This window comes from Notothenia rossii (assembly GCF_949606895.1).
Source record: "Notothenia rossii genome assembly, chromosome: 8".
NCBI lineage: Eukaryota > Metazoa > Chordata > Actinopteri > Perciformes > Nototheniidae > Notothenia > Notothenia rossii.
The window spans coordinates 77,520,675-77,548,146 of NC_136906.1; the positions used below are offsets into that span (position 1 = coordinate 77,520,675).

The following is a 27,472-nucleotide window of genomic DNA, read 5'->3' on the forward strand; positions in this document are numbered from 1 at the left end:
GGGGAGGGGGGGTCAAAACCTCAGACTGAAGATAAGTTGGTGTCAAGTGACTCTGAAATAACTGTCTGACAGCTCGCGGTCTTTAAAAAGTCAAGGGCAAAATCAAAGAGAGTGACGGAGCTGTAGTTGAGAAATAGCCCCAAATACATAACAGTACTCCTGAGTCTAAATATAGATTATATGTAGGTAGCGGTTGTATTACGGAGCTAATGCGGCATTTGGCATTGATCCTAGCTCTGGTGAATTTACAGCATTAACACAAATGCAATAATATTTACATTTCTTATGTTTACATACATTTCATCATATTTTATTTTACTTGAATTTCCTATGTTTGTTAAAATGTTCTAATTATTTTTGTTATCTTTATTTGCATATATTAACTTTGACTTTATGTTTTAACAATCATATTTATTTGATTGCATATTTCTGATGTTTTTAGAAATATTTTCATTGTTTTTTGTGTTTTAATGTTCTAATTTCTAAAGAGAGAAATAAAGTATTTCGGCTTAGATTTGTATGATTCTTTATTGTGATGTAGATCAGGGGGGGTCAAACTCAAATACACAGTGGGCCAAAATAAAAAAATGGGAACTAGTCGAGGGCCGGACTGGTTCAATGTTTATTGCAGAACTTATTGAAATGAACTTATTGCACATATTAAACCTGGAACTAACAAAGCTTAAATTATTGCCTCTAAAAACATTAAATAATCAGTTGCATTCAGGGATGTCCCGATCACCTTTTTTTGCTCCCGACCCGATTCCGATCATTTGATTTTGACAATTTGCCGATACGGATTTTTCCCGATCCGATCTTTATAAAATGCATTAAGAGAAAAAAAAGAAAAAAAGCATTCAAGTTGTCCCTTACGGTTATTTTTTTAATTAAATTGGATATTCTATCCAACATGGATATAGCTTCTTTTTTTCACAGCAGCAATGGATCAGTTCAGTTGTGCAGCATTGGATCAAAACAAAATAAAGCTTATCAGTACTCGTTAGCTTACTGCTACAATTAGACACTGCGCCCACTCTGTTGCCAGATCTGAGAGAAATAAGCAGGTCTATGAAAACAAGCCCCAAAGAAGCAACACATACATGATGTTGTGTAATTTGAAACCAAAACTAAGGCCTCAGGATGACTTTAAGACTTGAACATGGTCATTTTTGTTTTGTAACATTGAATAAAAAATTTTTTTTAAAGTATTTATAAAAAAAAAAAAAAAAAAATTAAAATCCCGATCCCCGATTTTTTTCTCCCGATTCCGATCTTTTGAAAATCACGTGATCGGCTCTGATCCCCGATCACGTGATCGGGACATCTCTAGTTCATTTATTTCTTATGGCTCTATCTGCAGCTTCTCCAGAGTCATTTCTTATGATTATATTTTCCCACAGGCCAACAACAGCTTCAACAAAACTATTCCCCTCAAAGAGAAACCAAACATGCCCTGTTGTCGTGAAAAAAACGTTGCTGAATCCAATTTGATGTATGTTGTTCTGATAGTTGCCAGATTTAAAACCACATGTTGACTACATTCAGTCAAACCCTATTGAGAGGGCATCCAAAGCGCTCCAAGACGTTTTACATTTCTGTCTTTACGTTAAGTGATTCTTCAGAGGATCTTTTCTTATAACATCATCTCTGAGTGCATCACAACTGCGTCTGTTAATGAACGATAATGGCAGCAGCACATTTCTCCCCTGGGCTAAGCAAACCTGTAATTAGTGGTTTAAAACAAAAAGACTCCAGGGGGCTCAGTGTGACACATAACCTGATTGATGTGGAAATGATAAACAAACAAGAGGGCTTTCTGTTCGCGAGTTTCTTTTTGACAGGAAGGACGATCAATGGAGAGACGTTTGTTAACAAGAAAGAGATAAAGACAACATGAGAACAAATCTGTTACACCTGAAGTGAAGAAACCAACACAAAGCCTGAGGTTTACTGTAAATAATATATCAGGAGCCCGCTCTGTCTTTGACATTCAGACACAGATTTCACTCAAATCATCTTAAAGGGGACCTATCATGCAAAATGCACTTTTTGATGTCTGTTATACATAAATATGTGTCCCCGGTGTGTCGGGGAACTCACGCAGCGTCAGAAAATAAAACCCGCTCTTTTCCTCCGTACCCAAATCTCTAAAAACGGGGGAACAACGGAGCTGATCCAGATTTGCGTCCGATATGACGTAATATCTGAAATGTGGACCCACGGCCCTATCAGAAACGTTGCTATCAGAAACAATGCCCGACTGTTTTGGACGTAATATGGTCGGTGTTTACATTAGCATCGCTAACACTCAGAGCTAACCTGTACTGGAGAGCATGTGTGTGAAGAAGCAGGAAGTAAAAAGGAACTCACCTTGTGGTATAACCGGCAAGAGAGAAAGCCTTTGAGCTCCATACTGTTTCAGAGAGAATCCTTGATAATCCATGATATGGCGTTTCATCACGGCAGCATTTAGTTTAGACAGTAGCTGCCGGGTTCCTCATAAAGCTTTATACCCAAATCAGCACTTTTGAAACAGGAAGTGAAATAGAGGGATATGAGGCATGGCTAGAATGGGTTATCTATTTGGTATTTTGAGCAAAACACTTCATAGACATGTTTTTATATATTTGAGACCAATGCTATTGCCTAAAAATAGCATGATAGGTGCACTTTAAAATAATATAAAACATAGAAGCAGAGATTTATCATATTTAATAAGCTGTAAACTGTAAATATTTGATTAATTTAGTTGATAAAACAACTGAAACACTTATTGATCCGGTGCATCAAATCTCGCTAATATAATGTTGTCTAAATTCAGGGAGTGAGAGGCAAGATCTGCGTCTCAACTGAGGGCACCCCAGGGTGCAATGCGCGAATGAAGTGAAATCAGTTTATGTCGGCGTGATTGAATAAACATCCGGGCTGAAGGTCACAGCTGGAGGGGAGGAAGCTAACCAGGCAACAGGTTGAGGTTAACCACTAATGCATGGAGGGAAAGAAGTACAATGACAGAATATATGTAAAGATAAACATTGGAAAAACTGCAACTGATCCTATTTTATTCATTTGTTCAACTTAAAATGTAAAATATGCTGCACATCTTTCCATATAGCATAGGATCATATGGAATTGTGGGTAATATTTCCTGCTCTAGAAGGCTGAATTAGACTACTGCATACAAATGAGGGCTGGGAATATCATGTAAACGTCCTTTTTTTATATCATAAGTGCAGTTTTTACATGGTTTTAAAGGCTACAAATAATGGTGATGTATTTTTCTGAATTCTCCACACTTTCTTTTACCTGTACCGTCATTGGCCTTTACCTGCAGCTTAGTCATTACATCTACATTACTGATGATTATTTATCACATTTCTCATTGTGCAAATACTTTGAGAAAGCATCATTTAGTAAAAGCTGCAATATCGACAGAGGTTTTCTCATAAAGAATATCAGATTTGTTTTTCCGATATAACTCAGCATGGAGAGGTGTAGCTCCTACCTGCCTTTTATTTTGCAGCGAGGGACAGAAAGGTTGATCTTGCTGACAAACAGCAGCAGATTTGGCCTCATCAGCACAGAGATCTGCTCCAAAGCACTACTTCACTCTGTGGTCCTGTCAGCCAATCAGGAATCAGATCTGAACATTTTGGATTCAGTCTGTCATTTAGAACAGAATTACACCTCTTATCCTCAGACACACAGCAACTATACCTACAATAACTGTACTACTGTTACACTAACCCTTATGCACACTGGTATAAATATATCCCCACACAACTATTTGTAATTAGATCATCCTTTTAAGCAACAAAGCCATATATTTGAAGGCTCCAGGGTCTCAAATATAAGGTTTTGATGCCTTTCTTTGTTATAGATTACAGTAAATGTAATAACTTTGGGCTGGTCAAATAAAACATGACATCTGATGAAAATTCCCTGCCTGTGGGAAAATATAATTGGCATTTGTACTAGGTTTTGAACAGGAAATCGTTGTTAATAGTCGCTGCAGCCCTACACTCATCATTCAAAGTGACAGTAGGAGTGCAGGTGCCGTAAAACATCAAATGTATCAGAGTTATTCAAGTTGTTATGAAACAAACATTAAAAACATATCTCACCAAATAAATCCCACACATACGCTTCTTATGCAGTAACATGCATACGAGCACAATAATATCATATTATTGTTTATTGATATGTTTTCATTGCCTCTGATTTGACGACAACTCATCAATTCTTAGCAAGAAGGCAAACTTCCAAGTGATCAAACAACAGGACTTCAAAGTTGATCACATGATCCATGATCAAAGACCTGCTACGAGCACTAATGCTGATGATTCAAAGTGAATCAGATGGCTTACGCAGAACAGACCACAAGCTGTGCGTTTGGCAAAAACACAAAGCAGCAGTGGTATACCCACAGCCTCTAGGGTGTAGATGTTCTCCTGCAGTGTCACTAAAGAGTGTGAAATGTTCTGCTGCGTGGCCGTCATAAGACACATGGGACGCATCAGAGTCAAAGAGCACTAAGGTAATGTCAGCTCACATGCACCTTGCTATTCAAAACAACTAGTTAGGGTTTTAACAGAGCAGTGTGGTTCAACTGAATACAAAAGTACTTTTCCCGTTTAGTTCCGATAGTTCCTGGGATTTTGCGTTCACACCAAAAAGAGAACTTAGTTAATGTGAACTTTTAGCCCCTTTTTTAGTGCCTGCTAGAGAGGTGGGACTATCCTGGGGAGAAAAAAGTTCCAATTTCTGATTGGCTGGGCGAATTGCAAACCACGCCCCTTAAAACTCAGAAAGGTTTTGTGAAGCCGCCATTGTATTTGCTGGCATTAGCATTATTAGCATTAGCCCCGCGCACCAACGGAGAGAGACTAACTTATGGCAACACAAAAGAAAACATGGGAGCGGTGGAGATGAGGAGGTGTCGGCGTTCTGGCGATTTACTCTGAAGGCTTCAGTAGAAGCTGCTGGGAGTCCCAGCAGCTTCTACTGAAGCCAGTCCCCAACTCCGGGGACTTCGGGCCGGGGACTCCGGGTGGCAGTATACGCCGTGAACAACCTGATCTCACCAGAATGCGTCACGCATTCTGGTGAGATCAGGTTGGCCGTGAAGTGGTTTGCGGCCTGCCAGTAAACCCAAAGCAGAAGAAGAAGAAGAAGTGACGTAAGCGGCTTAATTTGCGTGATCTTCCCTCAGGGAACTTATTCCGGTGTGAACGCGATCGGCTCTTAGACCCATGGAGGAACTAAGTGCTGGGAGCTAAGTACGGCAAAGTACTTGGTGTGAAAGCGGCTAAAAGGAGTACTTCAACATGTTTAATTACAGGAATATAAAGAGGCACTAGCTTATTATTCTATTTATTTCTGTTACACAAAGTTGTTCTACTAGTAAGGACAATGGTGCCGCTTGAAAAATCACATTTAAAGCTTAAATGTGCAAACACAGTTTGTGGCTCTGCTGAGCTCTTACAGGCAACTGAAAGGATTTTCAAAGTACCTTAAATATGGAAAAGATGTTGTGGAAAATAAATCTTAACTATTTGGCTTTCCTTAAGAGGAAGACAACAAGAAGTTACATGACTATTGGCGAAAAGTACAGAGCCATAGTAAAAAAATGTCATGTGTCAGACACACCCAAATAAAAGCTTTTACACACTCGTATAATGTTTAAAATATGCTGAGGAGAAACTATCAAAGTCTTTCTACTTCCCAAGATCTGTCTTCTTTATTATAAATAGTATGTCATATTGGATTTGAATGGAAATGTCTGTTCTGCTCCTGTTACATTTCTATATTGAATCTATTATTTCTCTAACAGACTGCCATGATGTCGACACCTGGCTGCAAAGAGATGTCGGGTGAAACTGTGACACCTTTGCTTTGTAAGCCAGTGTAAGCCAGTGTGCTGTACTCACCCACAGACTGGGCAACTTTGGTGTTGAGGTCCCGGGCGCAGACGGCGGTGCCGGAGCCACAACTGGTCGACGGTGAGGACTCACAAAGCCTTAGCGTGTAGCCGACTTTATTAACCTGGTCTATGGCCTCCCATTTATAACTGCAACAAAAGAAAAGAAACAAATTAAGTAAAGAAGATGGAGAGGAATTAGGTTTAAACATTTATCAGTTTGAACTGCAGCGTTATATACATTTCATTTTTCCTTTGTTGTTAATTTAAAGAGCTCAGTGCAATGGCGAGAGCAGCACCTATGATTTTTACAATTAAGCAGCTGCTGCTACTACTAAGACCATTTTCACCACCAATTCAAATAAATGCTCGCCAACGTGAAGTCTCAAAATTGCTTGTTTAGTCAAACCGATCCTCAAAAAGGTATCTTATTTAAAATATTAGTATGCAGGGAATAAGCAGCAAAACTTTGTAACACATTTAAGCACAATTACCAGATGCAGTGTGTTTTAAAAAGTTAATATATCACACAAATAAAGATGTACTAGGTGTGTGAGCAATGTTTTTTCTGTTAGTTGTTAATGCTTTTTCTTGTCACCCATGTGTTGTTTCTTATTTGCATGAACACTGAACCAAGAGTTTATGTTACAAAGTCCTGCATATTAAAAAATGACAACAAAAAAAATTAGTTTAAGCACCTTCTAAAATGTCTCAACACTCAACCACAACTAGCTAGTCAAGAAAATGTACATAAGAACATGTATTTCTTGTCAAATATTAGTGTGACCCATTTCTGTAAATGCTACCAAAACAAGGAACTAACTAACTGGTTATCTTTTCATTATTTCTGAGTCAATATTTGAACAGCAGCTCCATTAAAGTACAGCACTGTATGTAGACAACAGTGAATGCTATTTACTTTAGCTATAATATAACTGCACAGTGTTTTATAGCTGATTTATGGAAAGGCAAGTCATATAAACGAGTCATGTCAGTTTACGCTGCTAACAATTAGCGTTAGCTTGTTGACATGACAGATTTCATGTAACGTTAGCAGCTAGCTACGCGTTAGCTTGTTACAAAAACAACATATTGTTAAGTTCACTGCTTTGACTAGAGACCGTTTGAATTAGGATAGAAGCTACTATATTCAACCGTTGTAAAGTTAACTGGTTTAAACATATCAAGTAGCACATTTAACACAACAAGACAATTGTTATTTGTAATCTACATGTTAGCTAGCTTGCACAAATGAAAGCTAATAGTATGAAATCAACATTTGATACATATATTGTAACTGAAACAAAGGGCTGACATTCATATTACATCAGTGGATCCATTGAAACCGGGTCAATAATAAGCAAATAACCACATGTAAGTATTCCTATTGTTATTACTGGCAGCTGTCCCTTAGCTAGACAATTAAGCTTCTGTAATACATCTGTAAATAACTGTACAATACATACTTCCACCTTTCATACTACCACCTGGCTGCTATCTCAAAACTGTTACTAGTACTGGATGTTTAAATTGTGTCAATTCTACATTTATCTTTAATATGTCAAAGCATGCTACTTAATTAATATGAATATTTGGCTCTTTACTTGCTGTAATAATGTAAATGTCCCCTATATGGGATGAATAAAGGCATATATTTAGCTAAAACATGTGTGTACATAAGGGTATAAAACGCAGTAATATGTTCCTTTCTGCAATGGGAGGTGTGTTTGTGAGCTGTTATTACCTGCAAAGGTCCTGGGGGAAACCGGCTCAATAGAAAGCAAATATCCACATCTAATCCTGCTAATATTTAGCTTAAATATTTGTGTACATGTTTTGTTTTGTTAGCTATTATTACCTGCAGAGGTCCTGGTACCACGGGTTCTCCTGGGCTCCGGACCGGACCGACAAACACACCAGAACCGACACCGACCAAAGGACCAGCTTCAGAGGCGAGCATCGGTCAGATTTACCAAGAAATAACATGTTTTCTGCGGGGGATTCTGTCGGTGCAGACTAACTAAGACGACGACATGATACGGCAGAGTGGTCTTTCTGCTCTGAAGCAAATTGGTGAGGAAGTGAACGCACCACATGATAGGACGTCACATGACTCCCATGATGCTGACTGAGGTTGCCTTCATGATCTGTGGGAAAATAGGACATGTTATTAAAAATGTTGCTTTTTTTAATGTTATATTTGCTATCGATTTTTTAATGTTAAAGAATAAGTTGGTGAAATTATAATTTTTGGATGTGATCTACAAAATATATGTTTGCTTTTATATCTTGTTTTACTGTAATTTATGTTGTCTTTGTATGTCTATTCATAAAGTTGTTAAACACCCAAATATTAGATGTTTAACATTTATCTTAGAACATGAACGTCTTGTTTCTACATGGTACCTGAACGCAGCATTCCTGAATGACTTTCATTGAACTACTTGTGGTAAGAACAAACGTCCCCACAAAAATAATAGGAATGCAGATCTAGTTTCAGACATATTGCTCTTTGTTCGATGGTACCTGAACACACCACCCTTTATGACACATAGCCTTTGCCCCAAAGAGCAAACGTATTTTTATTCTACCTCAATCAGACCTAGATATGTAAGCATAATATTAACCCTATAAATAACATTATAATTAATTTAGTATAGTTTGTTAAGAGTCAGAATAATCTGCAGCTGTTCCTGAAAGTGACAACGTGGAGCAGAAATGCTTAAATAATAGCGAGTGCGCGCCTTCATGTGTCATGTGGCACCCCCTGCTGGTCATATTGAACCACTACACAAACTCTCATCACTTACTAAAAGGACACTGCTTACTCAGGGCCAGCTGTCTAAACAGTGTTAAATGTTGGGGATTTCCCCCCTGTTATATTCACAGTTTCTAAAAGAGATAGCTTTTATTCAGAATTGTGGACACGTTTTTGCTGCTAAGAGCTCTATTTGAATGATTTAGCTGACAGTATAGTGGTAACAGGAAATGGAAGCAATAAAAACATGCAACAAACTCCTTTTCAAACTTGGGATTAGTGCGAGTGCAGAGTCAGCATTTCCGACAAAATGTTTATTATAATTTATAATGTACCTATTGGAAGATGTTTTCCCTCTAGCATTGCTTTAAACAGTCCTTGATCTGTGCAAACGTGTATTCAAAACGTTATTTAAACACATATGATGCTTCAGCAGTCTGAGTTAGCCAAATATAGTTCAAAAGTTTTTTTTTTTTAAATGACATTTTCTCTTTGAGTGTCTTTCGATCAGGGGTGTCAAACTCAAATACACAGTGGGCCAAAATTAAAAAATGGGTACTAGTCCAGGGCCGGACTGGTTCAATGTTTATTGCAAAACGTATTGAAATGAACTTATTGCACATTTTAAACCTGAACTAACAAAGCTTAAATTATTGCCTCTAAAAACAACATTACAAATTAAATATGATTTAATGATTTGGCCCCCGGGCCTTGAGTTTGACACATGTGACTTAGGTAATGAATAACAGAAAATACCAGGTTCTTTGCAAAGAAGGTAAGACAAAATAAATATGTTATTTAAAGGCGATGAGTCAAAAAATATTAGGGAGCAAATTGTTAACCTACACCCTAATAATTAGTCCCCATTGCGCAATATATGTCAAGAAAAAGCCTAAAAATAACACCAATACATTATGAATAGATATCATACTGTGTTAGCCCCCTTTAAAACCACTGCAGCGCCCTCTACAGGTCAGGCTGAATGCTTATATATAGAGCCTATAATCAGTGAAGTAATCACAGCTGCTGAGGAGACAGTCAGGAAGCTAGTTTGTTAGTTTGTTGAAACTGTGTTGCACTATGTGGCTTCTGATCTTCATCTGCATGTTTTCAGGTAAGAATTTAAGCATTCAAAAGTACAAACTGTGCCTGATAATAATAATAATGATTATTCCCTCTTTCTTTTCATGCAGTCGTTGGTGGTGTCCCTATAAATGCAACACAGGAGGATACCAGTCATGCAACAGGTTGGTGTTCAATTGATTATTGTTCTTTTAAAGCATTTGATCAAATATAGAAATTATTAACGAGGAATTCCTTGTTTTTGTAGACAATGTTACTACGATGTCAGATGTGCAAAAACAAGGTAAACTGTAATTTTATACAAACTGAACATTCTGTTTTTATCTCTTTGTTTTAAACTATATTTCACTCAATATTTAATTTACAGGTAGTGTCATTCCCTTAAATGGCACCCAGAATATGACTCATCCTGCAACAGGTACGTTGATCAGATATTGAATTGAATGTCGTGTTTTAAAATGATTTGATTTAACCCTCAGATTTCTCTGTGTGTGTTGGTTGCAATGCTAGAGCCACAGCGATCCAGTTCAGAAACTCTAGAAGGTAAACTTTGAATACATGTATAAAACAAATGTAGTATTTCATAGATGCAATGTATAGTGACTCGTTTTACCACGTCGTAGGGCTTCAAGATGACATGATTGTCCAAGAGGGAGACATTTTGATCCCGGTAAGAAGGACAATTTTTATTTCCAACTTTTCTTTAGGATGCAATGACATTCCTGGTCAACTGTTTTACTATTGCAAAACAAAGAATAAAGACTCCTGAGCACCAAGGGGCGAGCTGGCACACTAAGGGAAAGAATTGAAGGGGAAATTTAATAAAACAAATGCATTAAACTACAAATATTTTAAATAATACCACTTCTACCTTTGCCACCACTACTCCCCTCCCTGACTACTTCTTAGAATTATTACTAATAATAATGCTTTTTTTAAGTCAGGAAGAAGTTAAAGGTGGGGTAGGTAATTCTCTTCAGAAACACTTGTTATATTCCATGGAATGCTCTTAACATCCCGATAGCAATGAATACATTAAATGCTTTGACAATAAACACATTACAAAATGTCATCTGTGGAAGCAGTGGCGCTGTAAAAAGCACGACCAATCATCTGAGCCGGCCCGGCTAAAATAACTGGATGGCCTACCTGCCCGTCAGCCTTCCATCTGTGCACAATCTTATCTCGTGCCCTCATTGGTCATACGCGCGTTCATGTGTGTTGGAGGAGGGGCTCTGTAAGGAAGTCTGAAGGAAGAGACAGATTTTTTTCGGCTGCGTACTTTCAAATTCTAGCGCACTCGAGCTGGTTTCTCCAAAATTACATACCCCACCTTTTTAAGTTGTAAAACTAAGTCTAAAAAATTCTGCAATTGTTGATGGAAATTGGGCTCAACACTGGTCAATTTAAGACTATGAACAACCAGATTTATAAATCCATGGAAGTGTTGAAAGTGTGGTGATAAAACGAACCGTTGTTGCTTTTTATATTTTCAGGAGGACAGGAATGCCGTGCAGAACCTGTGGTCGGACGCCACCATGCCGTACACCATCAGTCAGGAACTCAGTGGGTGGATTCTTTATTAAGCCGCTCTAATGTTTGATTCATTAGCAACAAGTGATTAGCAACTGTTATGTTTTCATTCCGACAGCTGATCGAGCGTTTGACATCTACGCTGCCTTCAAGATGATCTCAGACGTCACCTGCATTCGCTTCACGCCTCACACCACAGAGCTGAACTACATCGAGTTCCGCAGTAGCAAAGGGTGAGAGATGTTACTATTCAACCCAAAACTATTATCATTTCTCTCTTGTCTAGAGGTATTTCACATCTATTCTAAGTTTATATTTTGATTTGTGTCGACACTCATAACTATCTTGTAGTAACATAACTCTTGTCAAAACCTTAAATATATATTTTTCTTTTCAAATAAACAGGCCAACTCTTCTGTTTTGTTTTTAAAGTATTAAAAGTTAAAATACAAGTGTTGCTCTCGTATAAATAGCCTCAACTGAAGGTTATTTATTTCAGGGAGTTTCTCCAGTGGATATAGTTCCAATGATAACTGGGAAGATAGATTTTCTTGGGGTGAAAATTGTGCAAATGAATCTCAATTGACTGCATGATTTTGGGTTTTAGTAGTGCCAATTTGTTTTGGAAATGGGACAGGGTATTACTTTGAATGGAGAGGTGAAGTCCCGCCCATCTACTTCCGACCCATTGGACCTTATTTCGGAAAAAGTATGTATTGAAGTCAATGGGGAGAGAAAGATTATCTTTCGATCCCGTTTGAATTGTGCCACAAATTACACATATGATGATTTTCAATCTTAATAAATAATAACCTTGTCAAAAAAGTCAGTTTGTCATAAAACTGTTGAAATATAAGACTATGAAAAATATGCAACTGCAAATCCCAGAGTCCCGGTCCCGCATGCTGGCTCTTACGGAACTGACTAACTGCCCTTGTGTGTACAGCTCTCAACATGCCCAGACTTGGAGTGATTTTCACCTCTTTTAATACTTTTCACCTCATTCTGAAAGAAAGAAGTGAAATGTGCCAACCTGACGGCCGTCTTGGTGTGTGGTGCGAGACGAGAGATGTAGTTCATTGAGCGGTTTCACACAAAAGTGTTACTTCACAGTTTTACGACATTTAAAAATTTTTGACTTGCAAAATGTTCTTTTAAATTGACAAACATCATAGAAAGATAATCTTTCTCTCGCCATTGACTTCAATACATACTTTTTCTGAAATAAGGTCCCATGGAGGTCCCCCGGAAGGGGAGGGACTTCGCCTCTCTATACTGCAGCAACACGTGTGCAAAGTGGTGGATACATTTGGTTTAAAAAAAGTTTCTTTCTGCATGGCTTTATGTTACCAGAAGTAGGAGAGTAAATGCCTTTTCTTGTCTCTGCAGCTGTGCGTCCTACGTTGGATGTGTAGGAGGAGCCCAGACGGTGCACTACGCCCCCTCGTGCTCTGTGGGTAATGTTTGCCATGAGATCATCCATGCTCTGGGTCTGCACCACGAACACAACCGCAGGGACCGCGACCAGTACATCTCTGTGGAGTGGAGCAACATCATGCCAGGTAAACACCTCGCTGGGAGACGTTATCCTGTATTAAGAAAACACAATGAATAGTTTTTCCATTTCGCATATTTTAAACTGCGTATGTATTTTTGGGGCAATTCGATGTAGAAGTACATTGTAAGGTTTTAATGTTTTGTTTTAGATGATACAAATCCTTAAAGGCACAGAAATAAAACATAAAATGGTGCTGTAGCTTAGGGTGATTAGAACACACCAACTCAATGTTCTGCAAAAATCAAGGTGTAATGAACAATTCCTGATTTTATTTGTTGTTTTAAAAAAAAAAGGGAAACAAGACAACTTCAAGGTGAAAGGTGGAGACACTCAGAACCTGCCGTATGACCTCAACTCCATCATGCACTACGGAGAGTAAGTCTGAACCCATCCTTGTGTATTCCTTCCCCTGCATAACATTTAAAAAGAGAAATGAATAATGATACCAATACAGGATGAATGAATTCTAACTTGGGATGAACTGTGTGTGATAATCCTACAGAACTATTTAGTAAATGATCTTTTGTTTCAGGTATTACTTCAGTCAAGATGGCAGTCCGACGGTGTTGTCGAAGAGTAGCGGGGTGCAGATAGGTCAAAGGTCACACCTCAGTGAGCTGGATGTACTGAGGCTGAACTCACTCTACCACTGTGGTAACGATTAACCAACTGCACTACTGTCAAAATATATTACAGACGCATGCATAATCAAAACTGAAGTACAGTTTTCAGTTCATGCAAAGTATTCAAACTTTACTCAGACATGTTTCTTCTTTCAGACGAGCGGAGGAGGGACGCACTGAGCCACGCTGATGTTAAATGGCATTAACCATGAGAGTAATAAAGTTTTTGAAAATCCTACCCTGCTTGCTCTTTCCTTTTATTGAAAACGTATTCCTACAAGCCCTAATGCATATTGTTTATTTATTTGTATAATGGTTAATATACTGCTCTGTGATCAGAAGTAACCTTTTTAAAGTATTTAATTTCTTAATCTTTGAAAGACACTGAAATCAAAACATCTTTCTTCTGAAAACCTTTTTTTTATATTTTTGAAAATGTGATCAATTAATCTAATTGAAAGCAAATTGGGGTCACTACTGGAAATGGTAAATGGTAAATGGACTGTACTTATATAGCGCTTTATCCAGTCTTTAAGACCCCTCAAAGCGCTTTACATACTACATGTCATTCACCCATTCACACCCATTCATACAGAGCAGTGTACCTTACTCTAGGGCCTAACATTCACACACATTCACACACCGTTGGCCATGCCATCGGGAGCAACTCAGGGTTAAGTATCTTGCCCAAGGATACATCGACATGTTGACTGCATGGGCTGGGATCGAACCCACAACCTTCTGGTTGAAAGACGACCACACTCCCTCACAGCCACAGTTGCTCTTAATGTTTTTTCTTTTACCCAAGTAAGTAATATCCACAGCTAAAATGCCAACATTTGTTGTACCTTAAACAGTTTTCTAACCCTCGTTGGTATCGCCACAATATATTCAAATAAACAATGAAGTGCTAACAGTAGGCTCTGATTGGGTGTGCTGTAGGAGGAGCTAAAGCACAGCCTGTGTACTGTACCCGTTAGCCATTGTTTCACATGTTAGGCTGGCCTGGGCTTTTTTTTGTAAAAATGCTATTAAAACATGAACCTTGTTGACCATCGGGCTGGCCTGCACGGTCTTCCTACAAAACACAGTTTTTTTTAAAATAAAGTTTTTGCAGCCCCAACAACAGCCTCTGATCATCAACAGACTTCATGCAATGCTTCATTGGATATACTAGATAATAATCTCTTCCTCACTCCTAACACATCTAAATCTACTTCCAGCATGGATAATTGTTCATAAAAATACATCCATTGTTTGTTCTATACGCTTCTCGAAATCCTAAAAACACATCGTTTTCTAGAATGGATTACAAATCGCCTGAAAATGCTACAAACAAGTGGCAACGTGTGTGACGAAGGTGTTGCGCTAGGCTATATCATGCAATCGAAAGTGAAATGCAAGCTCGCTCCATTGCGGAGATATTCCCGCGAGTTTCACTACCCCTCCCCCCGCCCCAGTTGACAGGGGTCGCCAGTCACGAGCAATGTTATTTTGGGGGTCGCGGGCTGAAAAGTTTGGGAACCCCTGCACTAACAGCTTCTTATCACTTCATTTACCTCCCAGAAACGATAGACTATGATGTAGTTGGCAATCAAAGGTAAGACTAAACAAGTTTTGTATTTGAGAAATGGGAAGTTCCTGCTTTACATATTTTAGCATAAATGTTAAATGTCTCAATATCTCTATCAGCAGCTTTTCTTATGATTGCTTTTTTCCACAGGCCAACAACAGTTTTAAAAAAAAACGATTTCCCGCAAAGAAAAAAACAAACATGCCCTGTTGTCTCAAGAAAAAAAGGTGCAGAAGGAAACATCCATGGAAACTCAGTGTGCTGCTCTGCAAGGCCGGATTAACCATATGGGCAACCTGGGCACAACCTCTCTCATCATACATTGTTTTAAATGGCACTCACTCTTCGCCATAAAGAAAACAGCTTTTCCATAGGGTCAAATTACTGTAGGTCTCTGTCCTGTAGGTCTCACTAAGTTTGCGCTCAACTTTATTACTACGCGGCGGAGGTGTATAGCCGAATCACAGCCCCACCCTTGAGCAACCACACAATTTCACTACATATTTTACTTTTGTAACTCGCGGTGTTTGTGACCAATAGAACTCCTCGTGTACTTGTACAGCCAGCCAGTCATATGTTGGCATTAAGTGGGGTGCTGTTCTGAGGTTTTGAGTGATATTACCGAGGTCTTCTTGAGCCATACACTGTCTTGAGATCTTATCCATTGTATCTTTGTCTTGTGATTTTTGAATGAAAGGGCAAAAGGCTAGACCTACTTTGGTTGAACTAAGTGGCTCCGTCACTGCTTTTGACAAATAGGTGTGCGATTTGACATGCCAGATTGAATGAAAATTCTAAAAATTGGTCATGTTGGTAGGATTGGGTAGGCGTGGTGTTACTTGTTGGTACGTGGGTTGGGGGGGCATGAGTGCTCAGTGCCCAGGGGCCCCTGGAGGTACTAATCCGGCCTTGCTGCTCTGTGATGCTAGTTCAAGCAGATACTTGGCATCTCATCTTGGGTGCAAGTTCTTCAATGTTTGGGCTCAGGCTCTGAGCTGAGGAGACCCTCAGGATGGAGTGAAGGTGAAATATACCGGGGGGCCAGATCTAATAGTAATTAGAAATTATCCTGCGGGCCGAAATTAAAACCACCAAGGGCCTGATTTGGCCCCCGGGCCTTGAGTTTGACACATGTGACTTAGGTAATGAATAACAGAAAATACCAGGTTCTTTGCAAAGAAGATAAGATAAAATAAATATGTTATTTAAAAGCGATGAGTCAAAAAATATTAGGGAGCACATTTTTAACCTACACCCTAATAATTAGTCCCCATTGCGCAATATATGTAAAAAAAAAGCCTAAAAATAACACCGATACATTATGAATAGATATCATACTGTGTTAGCCCCTTTAAAACCACTGCAGCGCCCTCTACAGGTCAGGCTGACTGCTTATATATAGAGCCTATAATCAGTAAAGTGATCACAGCTGCTGAGGAGACAGTCAGGAAGCTAGTTTGTTAGTTTGTTGAAACTGTGTTGCACTATGTGGTTTCTGGTCTTCATCTGCATGCTTTCAGGTAAGAATTTAAGCATTCAAAAGTACAAACTGTGCCTAATAATAATAATAATAATAATAATAATGATTATTCACTATTTCTTTTCATGCAGTCGTTGGTGGTGTCCCTATAAATGCAACACAGGAGGATACCAGTCATGCAACAGGTTGGTGTTCAATTGATTATTGTTTTTTTTTAAAGCATTTCATCAAATATAGAAATTATTAACGAGGAATTCCTTGTTTTTGTAGACAATGTTACTACGATGTCAGATGTGCAAAAACAAGGTAAACTGTAATTTTATACAAACTGAACATTCTGTTTTTATCTCTTATTTGTTTTAAAATATATTTCACTCAATATTTAATTTACAGGTAGTGTCATTCCCTTAAATGGCACCCAGAATATGACTCATCCTGCAACAGGTACGTTGATCAGATATTGAATTGAATGTCGTGTTTTAAAATGATTTGATTTAACCCTCAGATTTCTCTGTGTGTGTTGGTTGCAATGCTAGAGCCACAGCGATCCAGTTCAGAAACTCTAGAAGGTAAACTTTGAATACATGTATAAAACAAATATAGTATTTCATAAAAGCAATGTACAGTGACTCGTTTTACAACGTCGTAGGGCTTCAAGATGACATGATTGTCCAAGAGGGAGACATTTTGATCCCGGTAAGAAGGACAATTTTTATTTCCCACTTTTCTTTAGGATGCAATGACATTCCTGGTCAACTGTTTTTACTATTGCAAAACAAAGAATAAAGACTCCTGAGCACCAAGGGGCGAGCTGGCACACTAAGGGAAAGCATTGAAGGGGAAATTAATTTAAAAAATGCATTAAACTACAAATATTTAAACTAATACCACTTCTACCTTTGCCACCACTACTCCCCTCCCCGACTACTTCTTAGAATTATTACTAATAATAATAATGCTTTCTTTTAAGTCAGGAAGAAGTTAAAGGTGGGGTAGGTAATTCTCTTCAGAAACACTTGTTATATTCCATGGAATGCTCTTAACATCCCGATAGCAATGAATATATTAAATGCTTTGACAATAAACACATTACAAAATGTCATCTGTGGAAGCAGTAGCGCTGTAAAAAGCACGACCAATCATCTGAGCCGGCCCGGCTAAAATAACTGGATGGCCTACCTGCCTGTCAGCCTTCCATCTGTGCACAAACTTATCTCGTGCCCTCATTGGTCATACGCGCGTTCATGTGTGTTGGAGGAGGGGCTCTGTAAGGAAGTCTGAAGGAAGAGGCAGATTTTTTTTCGGCTACGTACTTTCAAATTCTAGCGCACTCGAGATGGTTTCTCCAAAATTACATACCCCACCTTTTTAAATTGTAAAACTAAGTCTAAAAAATTCTGCAATTGTTGATGGAAATTGGGCTTAACACTGGTCAATTTAAGACTATGAACAACCAGATTTATAAATCCATGGAAGTGTTGAAAGTGTGGTGATAAAACGAACCGTTGTTGCTTTTTATATTTTCAGGAGGACAGGAATGCCGTGCAGAACCTGTGGTCGGACGCCACCATGCCGTACACCATCAGTCAGGAACTCAGTGGGTGGATTCTTTATTAAGCCTCTCTAATGTTTGATTCATTAGCAACAAGTGATTAGCAACTGTTATGTTTTCATTCCGACAGCTGATCGAGCGTTTGACATCCACGCTGCCTTCAAGATGATCTCAGACGTCACCTGCATTCGCTTCACGCCTCACACCACAGAGCTGAACTACATCGAGTTCCGCAGTAGCAAAGGGTGAGAGATGTTACTATTCAACCCAAAACTATTATCATTTCTCTCTTGTCTAGAGGTATTTCACATCTATTCTAAGTTTATATTTTGATTTGTGTCGACACTCATAACTATCTAGTAGTAACATAACTCTTGTCAAAACCTTAAATATATATTTTTCTTTTCAAATAAACAGGCCAACTCTTCTGTTTTGTTTTTAAAGTATTAAAAGTTAAAATACAAGTGTTGCTCTCGTATAAATGGCCTCAACTGAAGGTTATTTATTTCAGGGAGTTTCTCCAGTGGATATAGTTCCAATGATAACTGGGAAGATAGATTTTCTTGGGGTGAAAATTGTGCAAATAAATCTCAATTTACTGCATGATTTTGGGTTTTAGTAGTTGCAATTTGTTTTGGAAATGGGACGGGGTATTACTTTGAATAGAGAGGTGAAGCCCCGCCCATCTACTTCCGACCCATGGGACCTTATTTCGGAAAAAGTATGTATTGAAGTCAATGGGGAGAGAAAGATTATCTTTCGATCCCGTTTGAATTGTGCCACGAATTACACATATGATGTTTTTCAATCTTAAAAAATAATAACCTTGTCAAAAAAGTCAGTTTGTCATAAAACTGTTGAAATATAAGACTATGAAAAATACGCAACTGCAAATCCCAGAATCCCGGTCCCGCATGCTGGCTCTTACGGAACCGACTAACTCCCCTTGTGTGTGTGTACAGCTCTCAACATGCCCAGACTTGGAGTGATTTTCACCTCTTTTAATACTTTTCACCTCATTCTGAAAGAAGTGAAATGTGCCAACCTGACGGCCGTCTTGGTGTGTGGTGCGATACGAGAGATGTAGTTCATGGAGCGGCTTCACACAAAAAAAATTGTTACTTCACAGTTTTAAGACATTTTAATTTTTTTGACTTGCAAAATGTTCTTTTAAATTGACAAACATCATAGAAAGATAATCTTTCTCTCGCCATTGACTTCAATACATACTTTTTCTGAAATAAGGTCCCATGGAGGTCCCCCGGAAGGGGAGGGACTTCGCCTCTCTATACTGCAGCAACACGTGTGCAAAGTTAGACCGTCCAGAAAACGCGTGCAAAAATCCTTGATTATGCGATTAAACATGCGGGGTTTTATGCGGTAAATATGCGGGGGAAAAGAATAACAATTTTTTTAAATATTGGGCTGTCTTATTTATTCTCTCTCGCACACAACCTGCCACTCAACGTTAAACCCCTTTTACTATTCAATTAAACACATTCAATGTTTATTTATTGTAAAAGCAATTGGGCTATTTTAATCACACACACTTCTCCGCCTCATTCTGTTTTCATTTACTCGTTCGTTATCTGACCAGCTTCAATCTTGTAGGCTACTCACTTCGTTTCTTGTAGCCCTCGAAAGGGTTTTGGAGGTTGATCCCTCGGGGAACGTGAGTTGTTTGGCTTTCTTGTCCGCAGCAGCAGAAAGCATTTTCGAATGTTTGAATGAATCAAAGTGGGTCGCCACCGTCGATTTTCTCTTATGCTCCAACACACAGTTGCACGAGGTGCATAATAGTTTCCCCCCACTTTTTGCCCGGTCTTTAGTAGAAATGTTCGTCGGTAAATGAGCTCTATACAGTGTTGTTTACATTCTGTGATGCGCGAGCTGATGACGTCACGTCAAGACGAGTTAACTTTTTTTCTTCTCAACTTTGTGTGGAAAAATGCGGGGATTATGCGGCCTTTTGAAAATCTGCGCCATTTGCCTGATTATGCGGTAAATTCTGCGATCGCAGAATCGCGTTTTTCTGAAGGGTCTACAAAGTGGTGGATACATTTGGTTTTAAAAAAGTTTCTTTCTGCATGGCTTTATGTTACCAGAAGTAGGAGAGTAAATGCCTTTTCTTGTCTCTGCAGCTGTGCGTCCTACGTTGGATGTGTAGGAGGAGCCCAGACGGTGCACTACGCCCCCTCGTGCTCTGTGGGTAATGTTTGCCATGAGATCATCCATGCTCTGGGTCTGCACCACGAACACAACCGCAGGGACCGCGACCAGTACATCTCTGTGGAGTGGAGCAACATCATGCCAGGTAAACACCTCGCTGGGAGACGTTATCCTGTATTAAGAAAACACAATGAATAGTTTTTCCATTTCGCATATTTTAAACTGCGTATGTATTTTTGGGGCAATTCGATGTAGAAGTACATTGTAAGGTTTTAATGTTTTGTTTTAGATGATACAAATCCTTAAAGGCACAGAAATAAAACATAAAATGGTGTTGTAGCTTAGGATGATTAGAACACACCAACTCAATGTTCTGCAAAAATCAAGGTGTAATGAACAATTCCTGATTTTATTTGTTGTTTTAAAAAAAAAAGGGAAACAAGACAACTTCAAGGTGAAAGGTGGAGACACTCAGAACCTGCCGTATGACCTCAACTCCATCATGCACTACGGAGAGTAAGTCTGAACCCATCCTCGTGTATTCCCTCCCCTGCATAACATTTAAAAAGAGAAATGAATAATGATACCAATACAGGATGAATGAATTCTAACTTGGGATGAACTGTATGTGATAATCCTACAGAACTATTTAGTAAATTATCTTTTGTTTCAGGTATTACTTCAGTCAAGATGGCAGTCCGACGGTGTTGTCGAAGAGTAGCGGGGTGCAGATAGGTCAAAGGTCACACCTCAGTGAGCTGGATGTACTGAGGCTGAACTCACTCTACCACTGTGGTAACGATTAACCAACTGCACTACTGTCAAAATATATTACAGACGCATGCATAATCAAAACTGAAGTACAGTTTTCAGTTCATGCAAAGTATTCAAACTTTACTCAGACATGTTTCTTCTTTCAGACGAGCGGAGGAGGGACGCACTGAGCCACGCTGATGTTAACTGGCATTAACCATGAGAGTAATAAAGTTTTTGAAAATCCTACCCTGCTTGCTCTTTCCTTTTATTGAAAACGTATTCCTACAAGCCCTAATGCATATTGTTTATTTATTTGTATAATGGTTAATATACCGCTCTGTGATCAGAAGTAACCTTTTTAAAGTATTTAATGTCTTCATCTTTGAAAGACACTGAAATAAAAACATCAACATCTTTCTTATGAAAACCGTTTTTTATATTTTTGAAAATGTGATCAATTAATCTAATTGAAAGCAAATTGGGGTCACTACTGGAAAGGCCGCTTAATGTTTTTTCTTTTACCCAAGTAAGTAATATCCACAACTAAAATGCCAACATTTGTTGTGCCTTAAACTGTTTTCTAACCCTCGTTGGTATCGCCACAATATATTCAAATAAACAATGAAGTGCTAACAGTAGGCTCTGATTGGGTGTGTTGTAGGAGGAGCTAAAGCACAGCCTGTGTACTGTACCCGTTAGCCATTGTTTCACATGTTAGGCTGGCCTGGGCTTTTTTTTGTAAAAATGCTATTAAAACATGAACCTTGTTGACCATCGGGCTGGCCTGCACGGTCTGCCTACAAAACACAGTTTTTTTTTAAATAAAGTTTTTGCAGCCCCAACAACAACCTTTGATCATCAACAGACTTCATGCAATGCTTCATTGGATATACTAGATAATAATCTCTTTCTCACTCCTAACACATCTAAATCTACTTCCAGGATGGATAATTGTTCATAAAATACATCCATTGTTTGTTCTATACGCTTCTCGAAATCCTAAAAACACATCGTTTTCTAGAATGGATTACAAATCGCCTGAAAATGCTACAAACAAGTGGCAACGTGTGTGACGAAGGTGTTGCGCTAGGCTATATCATGCAATCGAAAGTGAAATGCAAGCTCGCTCCATTGCGGAGATATTCCCGCGAGTTTCACTACCCCCCCCCCCACCCCAGTTGACAGGGGTCGCGAGTCACGAGCAATGTTATTTTGGGGGTCGCGGGCTGAAAAGTTTGGGAACCCCTGCATTAACAGCTTCTTATCACTTCATTTACCTCCCAGAAACGATAGACTATGATGTAGTTGGCAATCAAAGGTAAGACTAAACAAGTTTTGTATTTGAGAAATGGGAAGTTCCTGCTTTACATATTCTAGCATAAATGTTAAATGTCTCAATATCTCTATCAGCAGCTTTTCTTATGATTGCTTTTTTCCACAGGCCAACAACAGTTTTAAAAAAAAAACTTTCCCGCAAAGAAAAAACCAAACATGCCCTGTTGTCTCAAGAAAAAAAGGTGCAGAAGGAAACATCCATGGAAACTCAGTGTGCTGCTCTGCAAGGCCGGATTAACCATATGGGCAACCTGGGCACAACCTCTCTCATCATACATTGTTTTAAATGGCACTCACTCTTCGCCATAAAGAAAACAGCTTTTCCATAGGGTCAAATTACTGTAGGTCTCTGTCCTGTAGGTCTCACTATGTTTGCGCTCAACTTTATTACTACGCGGCGGAGGTGTATAGCCGAATCACAGCCCCACCCTTGAGCAACCACACAATTTCACTACATATTTTACTTTTGTAACTCTCTGTGTTTGTGACCAATAGAACTCCTCGTGTACTTGTTCAGCCAGCCAGTCATATGTTGGCATTAAGTGGGGTGCTGTTCTGAGGTTTTGAGTGATATTACCGAGGTCTTCTTGAGCCATACACTGTCTTGAGATCTTATCCATTGTATCTTTGTCTTGTGATTTTTGACTGAAAGGGCAAAAGGCAAGACCTACTTTGGTTGAACTAAGTGGCTCCGTCCCTGCTTTTGACAAATAGGTGTGCGATTTGACATGCCAGATTGACTGAAAATTCTAAATATTGGTCATGTTGGTAGGATTGGGTAGGCGTGGTGTTACTTGTTGGTACGTGGGTTGGGGGGGCATGAGTGCTCAGTGCCCAGGGGCCCCTGGAGGTACTAATCCGGCCTTGCTGCTCTGTGATGCTAGTTCAAGCAGATACTTGGCATCTCATCTTGGGTGCAAGTTCATCAATGTTTGGGCTCAGGCTCTGAGCTGAGGAGACCCTCAGGATGGAGTGAAGGTGCAATATACCAGGGGGCCAGATCTAATCGTAATTAGAAATTATCCTGCGGGCCGAAATTAAAACCACCAAGGGCCTGATTTGGCCCCCGGGCCTTGAGTTTGACACATGTGACTTAGGTAATGAATAACAGAAAATACCAGGTTCTTTGCAAAGAAGGTAAGAAAAAATAAATATGTTATGTAAAAGTGATGAGTCAAAAAATATTAGGGAGCAAATTGTTAACCTACACCCTAATAATTAGTCCCCATTGCGCAATATATGTCAAGAAAAAGCCTAAAAATAACACCAATACATTATGAATAGATATCATACTGTGTTAGCCCCTTTAAAACCACTGCAGCGCCCTCTACAGGTCAGGCTGACTGCTTATATATAGAGCCTATAATCAGTGAAGTGATCACAGCTGCTGAGGAGACAGTCAGGAAGCTAGTTTGTTAGTTTGTTGAAACTGTGTTGCACTATGTGGCTTCTGATCTTCATCTGCATGTTTTCAGGTAAGAATGTAAGGATTAAAAAGTACAAACTGTGCCTAATAATAATAATAATAATAATAATAATGATTATTCACTCTTTCTTTTCATGCAGTCGTTGGTGGTGTCCCTATAAATGCAACACAGGAGGATACAAGTCATGCAACAGGTTGGTGTTCAATTGATTATTGTTTTTTTTAAAGCATTTCATCAAATATAGAAATTATTCATGAGGAATTCCTTGTTTTTGTAGACAATGTTACTACGATGTCAGATGTGCAAAAACAAGGTAAACTGTAATTTTATACAAACTGAACATTCTGTTTTTATCTCTATTTGTTTTAAACTATATTTCACTCAATATTTAATTTACAGGTAGTGTCATTCCCTTAAATGGCACCCAGAATATGACTCATCCTGCAACAGGTACGTTTATCAGATATTGAATTGAATGTCGTGTTTTAAACTGATTTGATTTAACCCTCAGATTTCTCTGTGTGTGTTGGTTGCAATGCTAGAGCCACAGCGATCCAGTTCAGAAACTCTAGAAGGTAAACTTTGAATACATGTATAAAACAAATATAGTATTTCATAGATGCAATGATGTGTTAGTGACTCGTTTTACCACGTCGTAGGGCTTCAAGATGACATGATTGTCCAAGAGGGAGACATTTTGATCCCGGTAAGAAGGACAATTTTTATTTCCCACTTTTCTTTAGGATGCAATGACATTCCTGGTCAACTGTTTTTACTATTGCAAAACAAAGAATAAAGACTCCTGAGCATCAAGGGGCGAGCTGGCACACTAAGGGAAAGCATTGAAGGGGAAATTAATTAAAAAAATGCATTAAACTACAAATATTTAAACTAATACCACTTCTACCTTTGCCACCACTACTCCCCTCCCCGACTACTTCTTAGAATGATTACAAATAATAATAATGCTTTTTTTTAAAGTCAGGATGACGTTAAAGGTGGGGTAGGTAATTCATTTCGGATACACTTTTTGTTATATTCCATGAAATGCTTTGACAATAAACATTACAAAATGTCATCTGTGGAAGCAGTGGCGCTGTAAAATCTGAGCCGGCCCGGCTAAAATAACTGGATGGCCTACCTGCCTGTCAGCCTTCCATCTGTGCACAAACTTATCTCGTGCCCTCATTGGTCATGTTCGCGTTCGTGTGTTCGGACTCTGGAAGGAAGTGTGAAGGAAGAGGCAGATTTTTTTCGGCTGCGTACTTTCAAATTCTAGCGCACTCGAGCGGGTTTCTCCAAAATTACATACCCCACTTTTTTTAAGTTGTAAAATTTAAGTCTGCAAAATTCTGCAATTGTTGATGGAAATTGGGCTCAAAACTGGTCAATTTAAGACTATGAACAACCAGATTTATAAATCCATGGAAGTGTTGAAAGTGTGGTGATAAAACGAACCGTTGTTGCTTTTTATATTTTCAGGAGTATAGGAATGCCGTGCAGAACCTGTGGTCGGACGCCACCATGCCGTACACCATCAGTCAGGAACTCAGTGGGTGGATTCTTTATTAAGCCGCTCTAATGTTTGATTCATTAGCAACAAGTGATTAGCAACTGTTATGTTTTCATTCCGACAGCTGATCGAGCGTTTGACATCTACGCTGCTTTCAAGATGATCTCAGACGTCACCTGCATTCGCTTCACGCCTCACACCACAGAACTGAACTACATCGAGTTCCGCAGTAGCAAAGGGTGAGAGATGTTACTATTCAACCCAAAACTATTATCATTTCTCTCGTCTAGATGTATTTCACATCTATTCCAAGTTTATATTTTAAAGTATTAAAAGTTAAAATACAAGTGTTGCTCTCGTATAAATAGCCTCAACTGAAGGTTATTTATTTCAGGGAGTTTCTCCAGTGGATATAGTTCCAATGATAACTGGGAAGATAGATTTTCTTGGGGTGAAAATTGTTCAAATGAATCTCAATTTACTGCATGATTTTGGGTTTTAGTAGTTGCAATTTGTTTTGGAAATGGGACGGGGTATTACTTTGAATAGAGAGGTGAAGCCCCGCCCATCTACTTCCGACCCATGGGACCTTATTTCGGAAAAAGTATGTATTGAAGTCAACGGGGAGAGAAAGATTATCTTTCGATCCCGTTTGAATTGTGCCATGAATTACACATATGATGTTTGTCAATCTTAATAAATAATTACCTTGTCAAAAAAGTCAGTTTGTCGTAAAACTGTTGAAATATAAGACTATGAAAAATACCCAACTGCGAATCCCGGTCCCGCATGCTGGCTCTTAGGAACTGACTAACTCCCCGTGTGTGTGTGTGCACAGCTCTCAACATGCCCAGACTTGGAGTGATTTTCACCTCTTTTAATACTTTTCACCTCGACTTGCAAAATGTTTTTTTAAATTGACAAACATCATCGAAAGATAATCTTTCTCTCGCCATTGACTTCAATACATACTTTTTCTGAAATAAGTTCCCATGGGGGTCCCCCGGAAGGGGAGGGACTTCGCCTCTCTATACTGCAGCAACACGTGTGCAAAGTGGTGGATACATTTGGTTTTAAAAAAGTTTCTTTCTGCATGGCTTTATGTTACCAGAAGTAGGAGAGTAAATGCCTTTTCTTGTCTCTGCAGCTGTGCGTCCTACGTTGGATGTGTAGGAGGAGCCCAGACGGTGCACTACGCCCCCTCGTGCTCTGTGGGTAATGTTTGCCATGAGATCATCCATGCTCTGGGTCTGCACCACGAACACAACCGCAGGGACCGCGACCAGTACATCTCTGTGGAGTGGAGCAACATCATGCCAGGTAAACACCTCGCTGGGAGACGTTATCCTGTATTAAGAAAACACAATGAATAGTTTTTCCATTTCACATATTTTAAACTGCGTATGTATTTTTGGGGCAATTCGATGTAGAAGTACATTGTAAGGTTTTAATGTTTTGTTTTAGATGATACAAATCCTTAAAGGCACAGAAATAAAACATAAAATGGTGCTGTAGCTTAGGGTAATTAGAACACACCAACTCAATGTTCTGCAAAAATCAAGGTGTAATGAACAATTCCTGATTTTTTTTTTTTTTTTTTTTTTCTTTTTTTTTTAAAAAGGGAAACGAGACAACTTCAAGGTGAAAGGTGGAGACACTCAGAACCTGCCGTATGACCTCAACTCCATCATGCACTACGGAGAGTAAGTCTGAACCCATCCTCGTGTATTCCTTCCCCTGCATAACATTTAAAAAGAGAAATGAATAATGATACCAATACAGGATGAATGAATTCTAACTTGGGATGAACTGTGTGTGATAATCCTACAGAACTATTTAGTAAATGATCTTTTGTTTCAGGTATTACTTCAGTCAAGATGGCAGTCCGACGGTGTTGTCGAAGAGTAGCGGGGTGCAGATAGGTCAAAGGTCACACCTCAGTGAGCTGGATGTACTGAGGCTGAACTCACTCTACCACTGTGGTAACGATTAACCAACTGCACTACTGTCAAAATATATTACAGACGCATGCATAATCAAAACTGAAGTACAGTTTTCAGTTCATGCAAAGTATTCAAACTTTACTCAGACATGTTTCTTCTTTCAGACGAGCGGAGGAGGGACGCACTGAGCCACGCTGATGTTAAATGGCATTAACCATGAGAGTAATAAAGTTTTTGAAAATCCTACCC

General features: G+C 39.0%; 4 protein-coding genes and 1 long non-coding RNA gene across 5 annotated transcripts in view; 3 read left to right on the forward strand and 2 right to left on the reverse strand.

The window, feature by feature from the left end:
* igf2r (insulin-like growth factor 2 receptor) overlaps positions 1-8,041 on the reverse strand; it is a 72,135-nt gene extending 64,094 nt beyond the window's left edge. The window contains exons 1-2 of the mRNA XM_079645327.1: positions 7,779-8,041; positions 5,931-6,070 (exon numbers count right to left, since the gene is read on the reverse strand). Coding sequence (XP_079501453.1) covers positions 5,931-6,070; positions 7,779-7,906 — 268 coding nt within the window. The 5' untranslated portion in view covers positions 7,907-8,041. The remainder of the gene's footprint in view (positions 1-5,930; positions 6,071-7,778) is intronic.
* A 1,614-nt stretch (positions 8,042-9,655) lies between these two features.
* LOC307016030 (hatching enzyme 1.2-like) lies at positions 9,656-13,713 on the forward strand. Its single transcript, XM_079645078.1, has 12 exons — positions 9,656-9,792; positions 9,872-9,925; positions 10,009-10,044; positions 10,129-10,179; positions 10,272-10,304; positions 10,385-10,431; positions 11,258-11,327; positions 11,413-11,527; positions 12,684-12,856; positions 13,146-13,227; positions 13,385-13,506; positions 13,632-13,713. The coding sequence occupies exons 1-12, from the start codon at positions 9,759-9,761 to the stop codon at positions 13,679-13,681; spliced, it is 867 nt and encodes a 288-aa protein (XP_079501204.1). The 5' UTR covers positions 9,656-9,758; the 3' UTR covers positions 13,682-13,713.
* Positions 12,737-26,505, reverse strand: LOC307016035. Its single transcript, XR_013801727.1, has 3 exons — positions 26,389-26,505; positions 20,183-20,421; positions 12,737-12,883 (listed from the first exon to the last, which is right to left on the reverse strand). It is a non-coding gene; the product is annotated as an uncharacterized lncRNA (long non-coding RNA).
* Positions 16,451-21,251, forward strand: LOC307016028 (hatching enzyme 1.2-like). The gene is made up of 12 exons (XM_079645076.1): positions 16,451-16,568; positions 16,660-16,713; positions 16,799-16,834; positions 16,922-16,972; positions 17,065-17,097; positions 17,178-17,224; positions 18,056-18,125; positions 18,211-18,325; positions 20,222-20,394; positions 20,684-20,765; positions 20,923-21,044; positions 21,170-21,251. The coding sequence occupies exons 1-12, from the start codon at positions 16,535-16,537 to the stop codon at positions 21,217-21,219; spliced, it is 867 nt and encodes a 288-aa protein (XP_079501202.1). The 5' UTR covers positions 16,451-16,534; the 3' UTR covers positions 21,220-21,251.
* LOC307016032 (hatching enzyme 1.2-like) lies at positions 23,676-27,469 on the forward strand. Its single transcript, XM_079645080.1, has 12 exons — positions 23,676-23,815; positions 23,907-23,960; positions 24,045-24,080; positions 24,167-24,217; positions 24,310-24,342; positions 24,427-24,473; positions 25,250-25,319; positions 25,405-25,519; positions 26,428-26,600; positions 26,902-26,983; positions 27,141-27,262; positions 27,388-27,469. Exons 1-12 carry the CDS (start codon positions 23,782-23,784, stop codon positions 27,435-27,437), a joined length of 867 nt encoding a protein of 288 aa, XP_079501206.1. The 5' UTR covers positions 23,676-23,781; the 3' UTR covers positions 27,438-27,469.
* Positions 27,470-27,472: the final 3 nt, after the last annotated feature.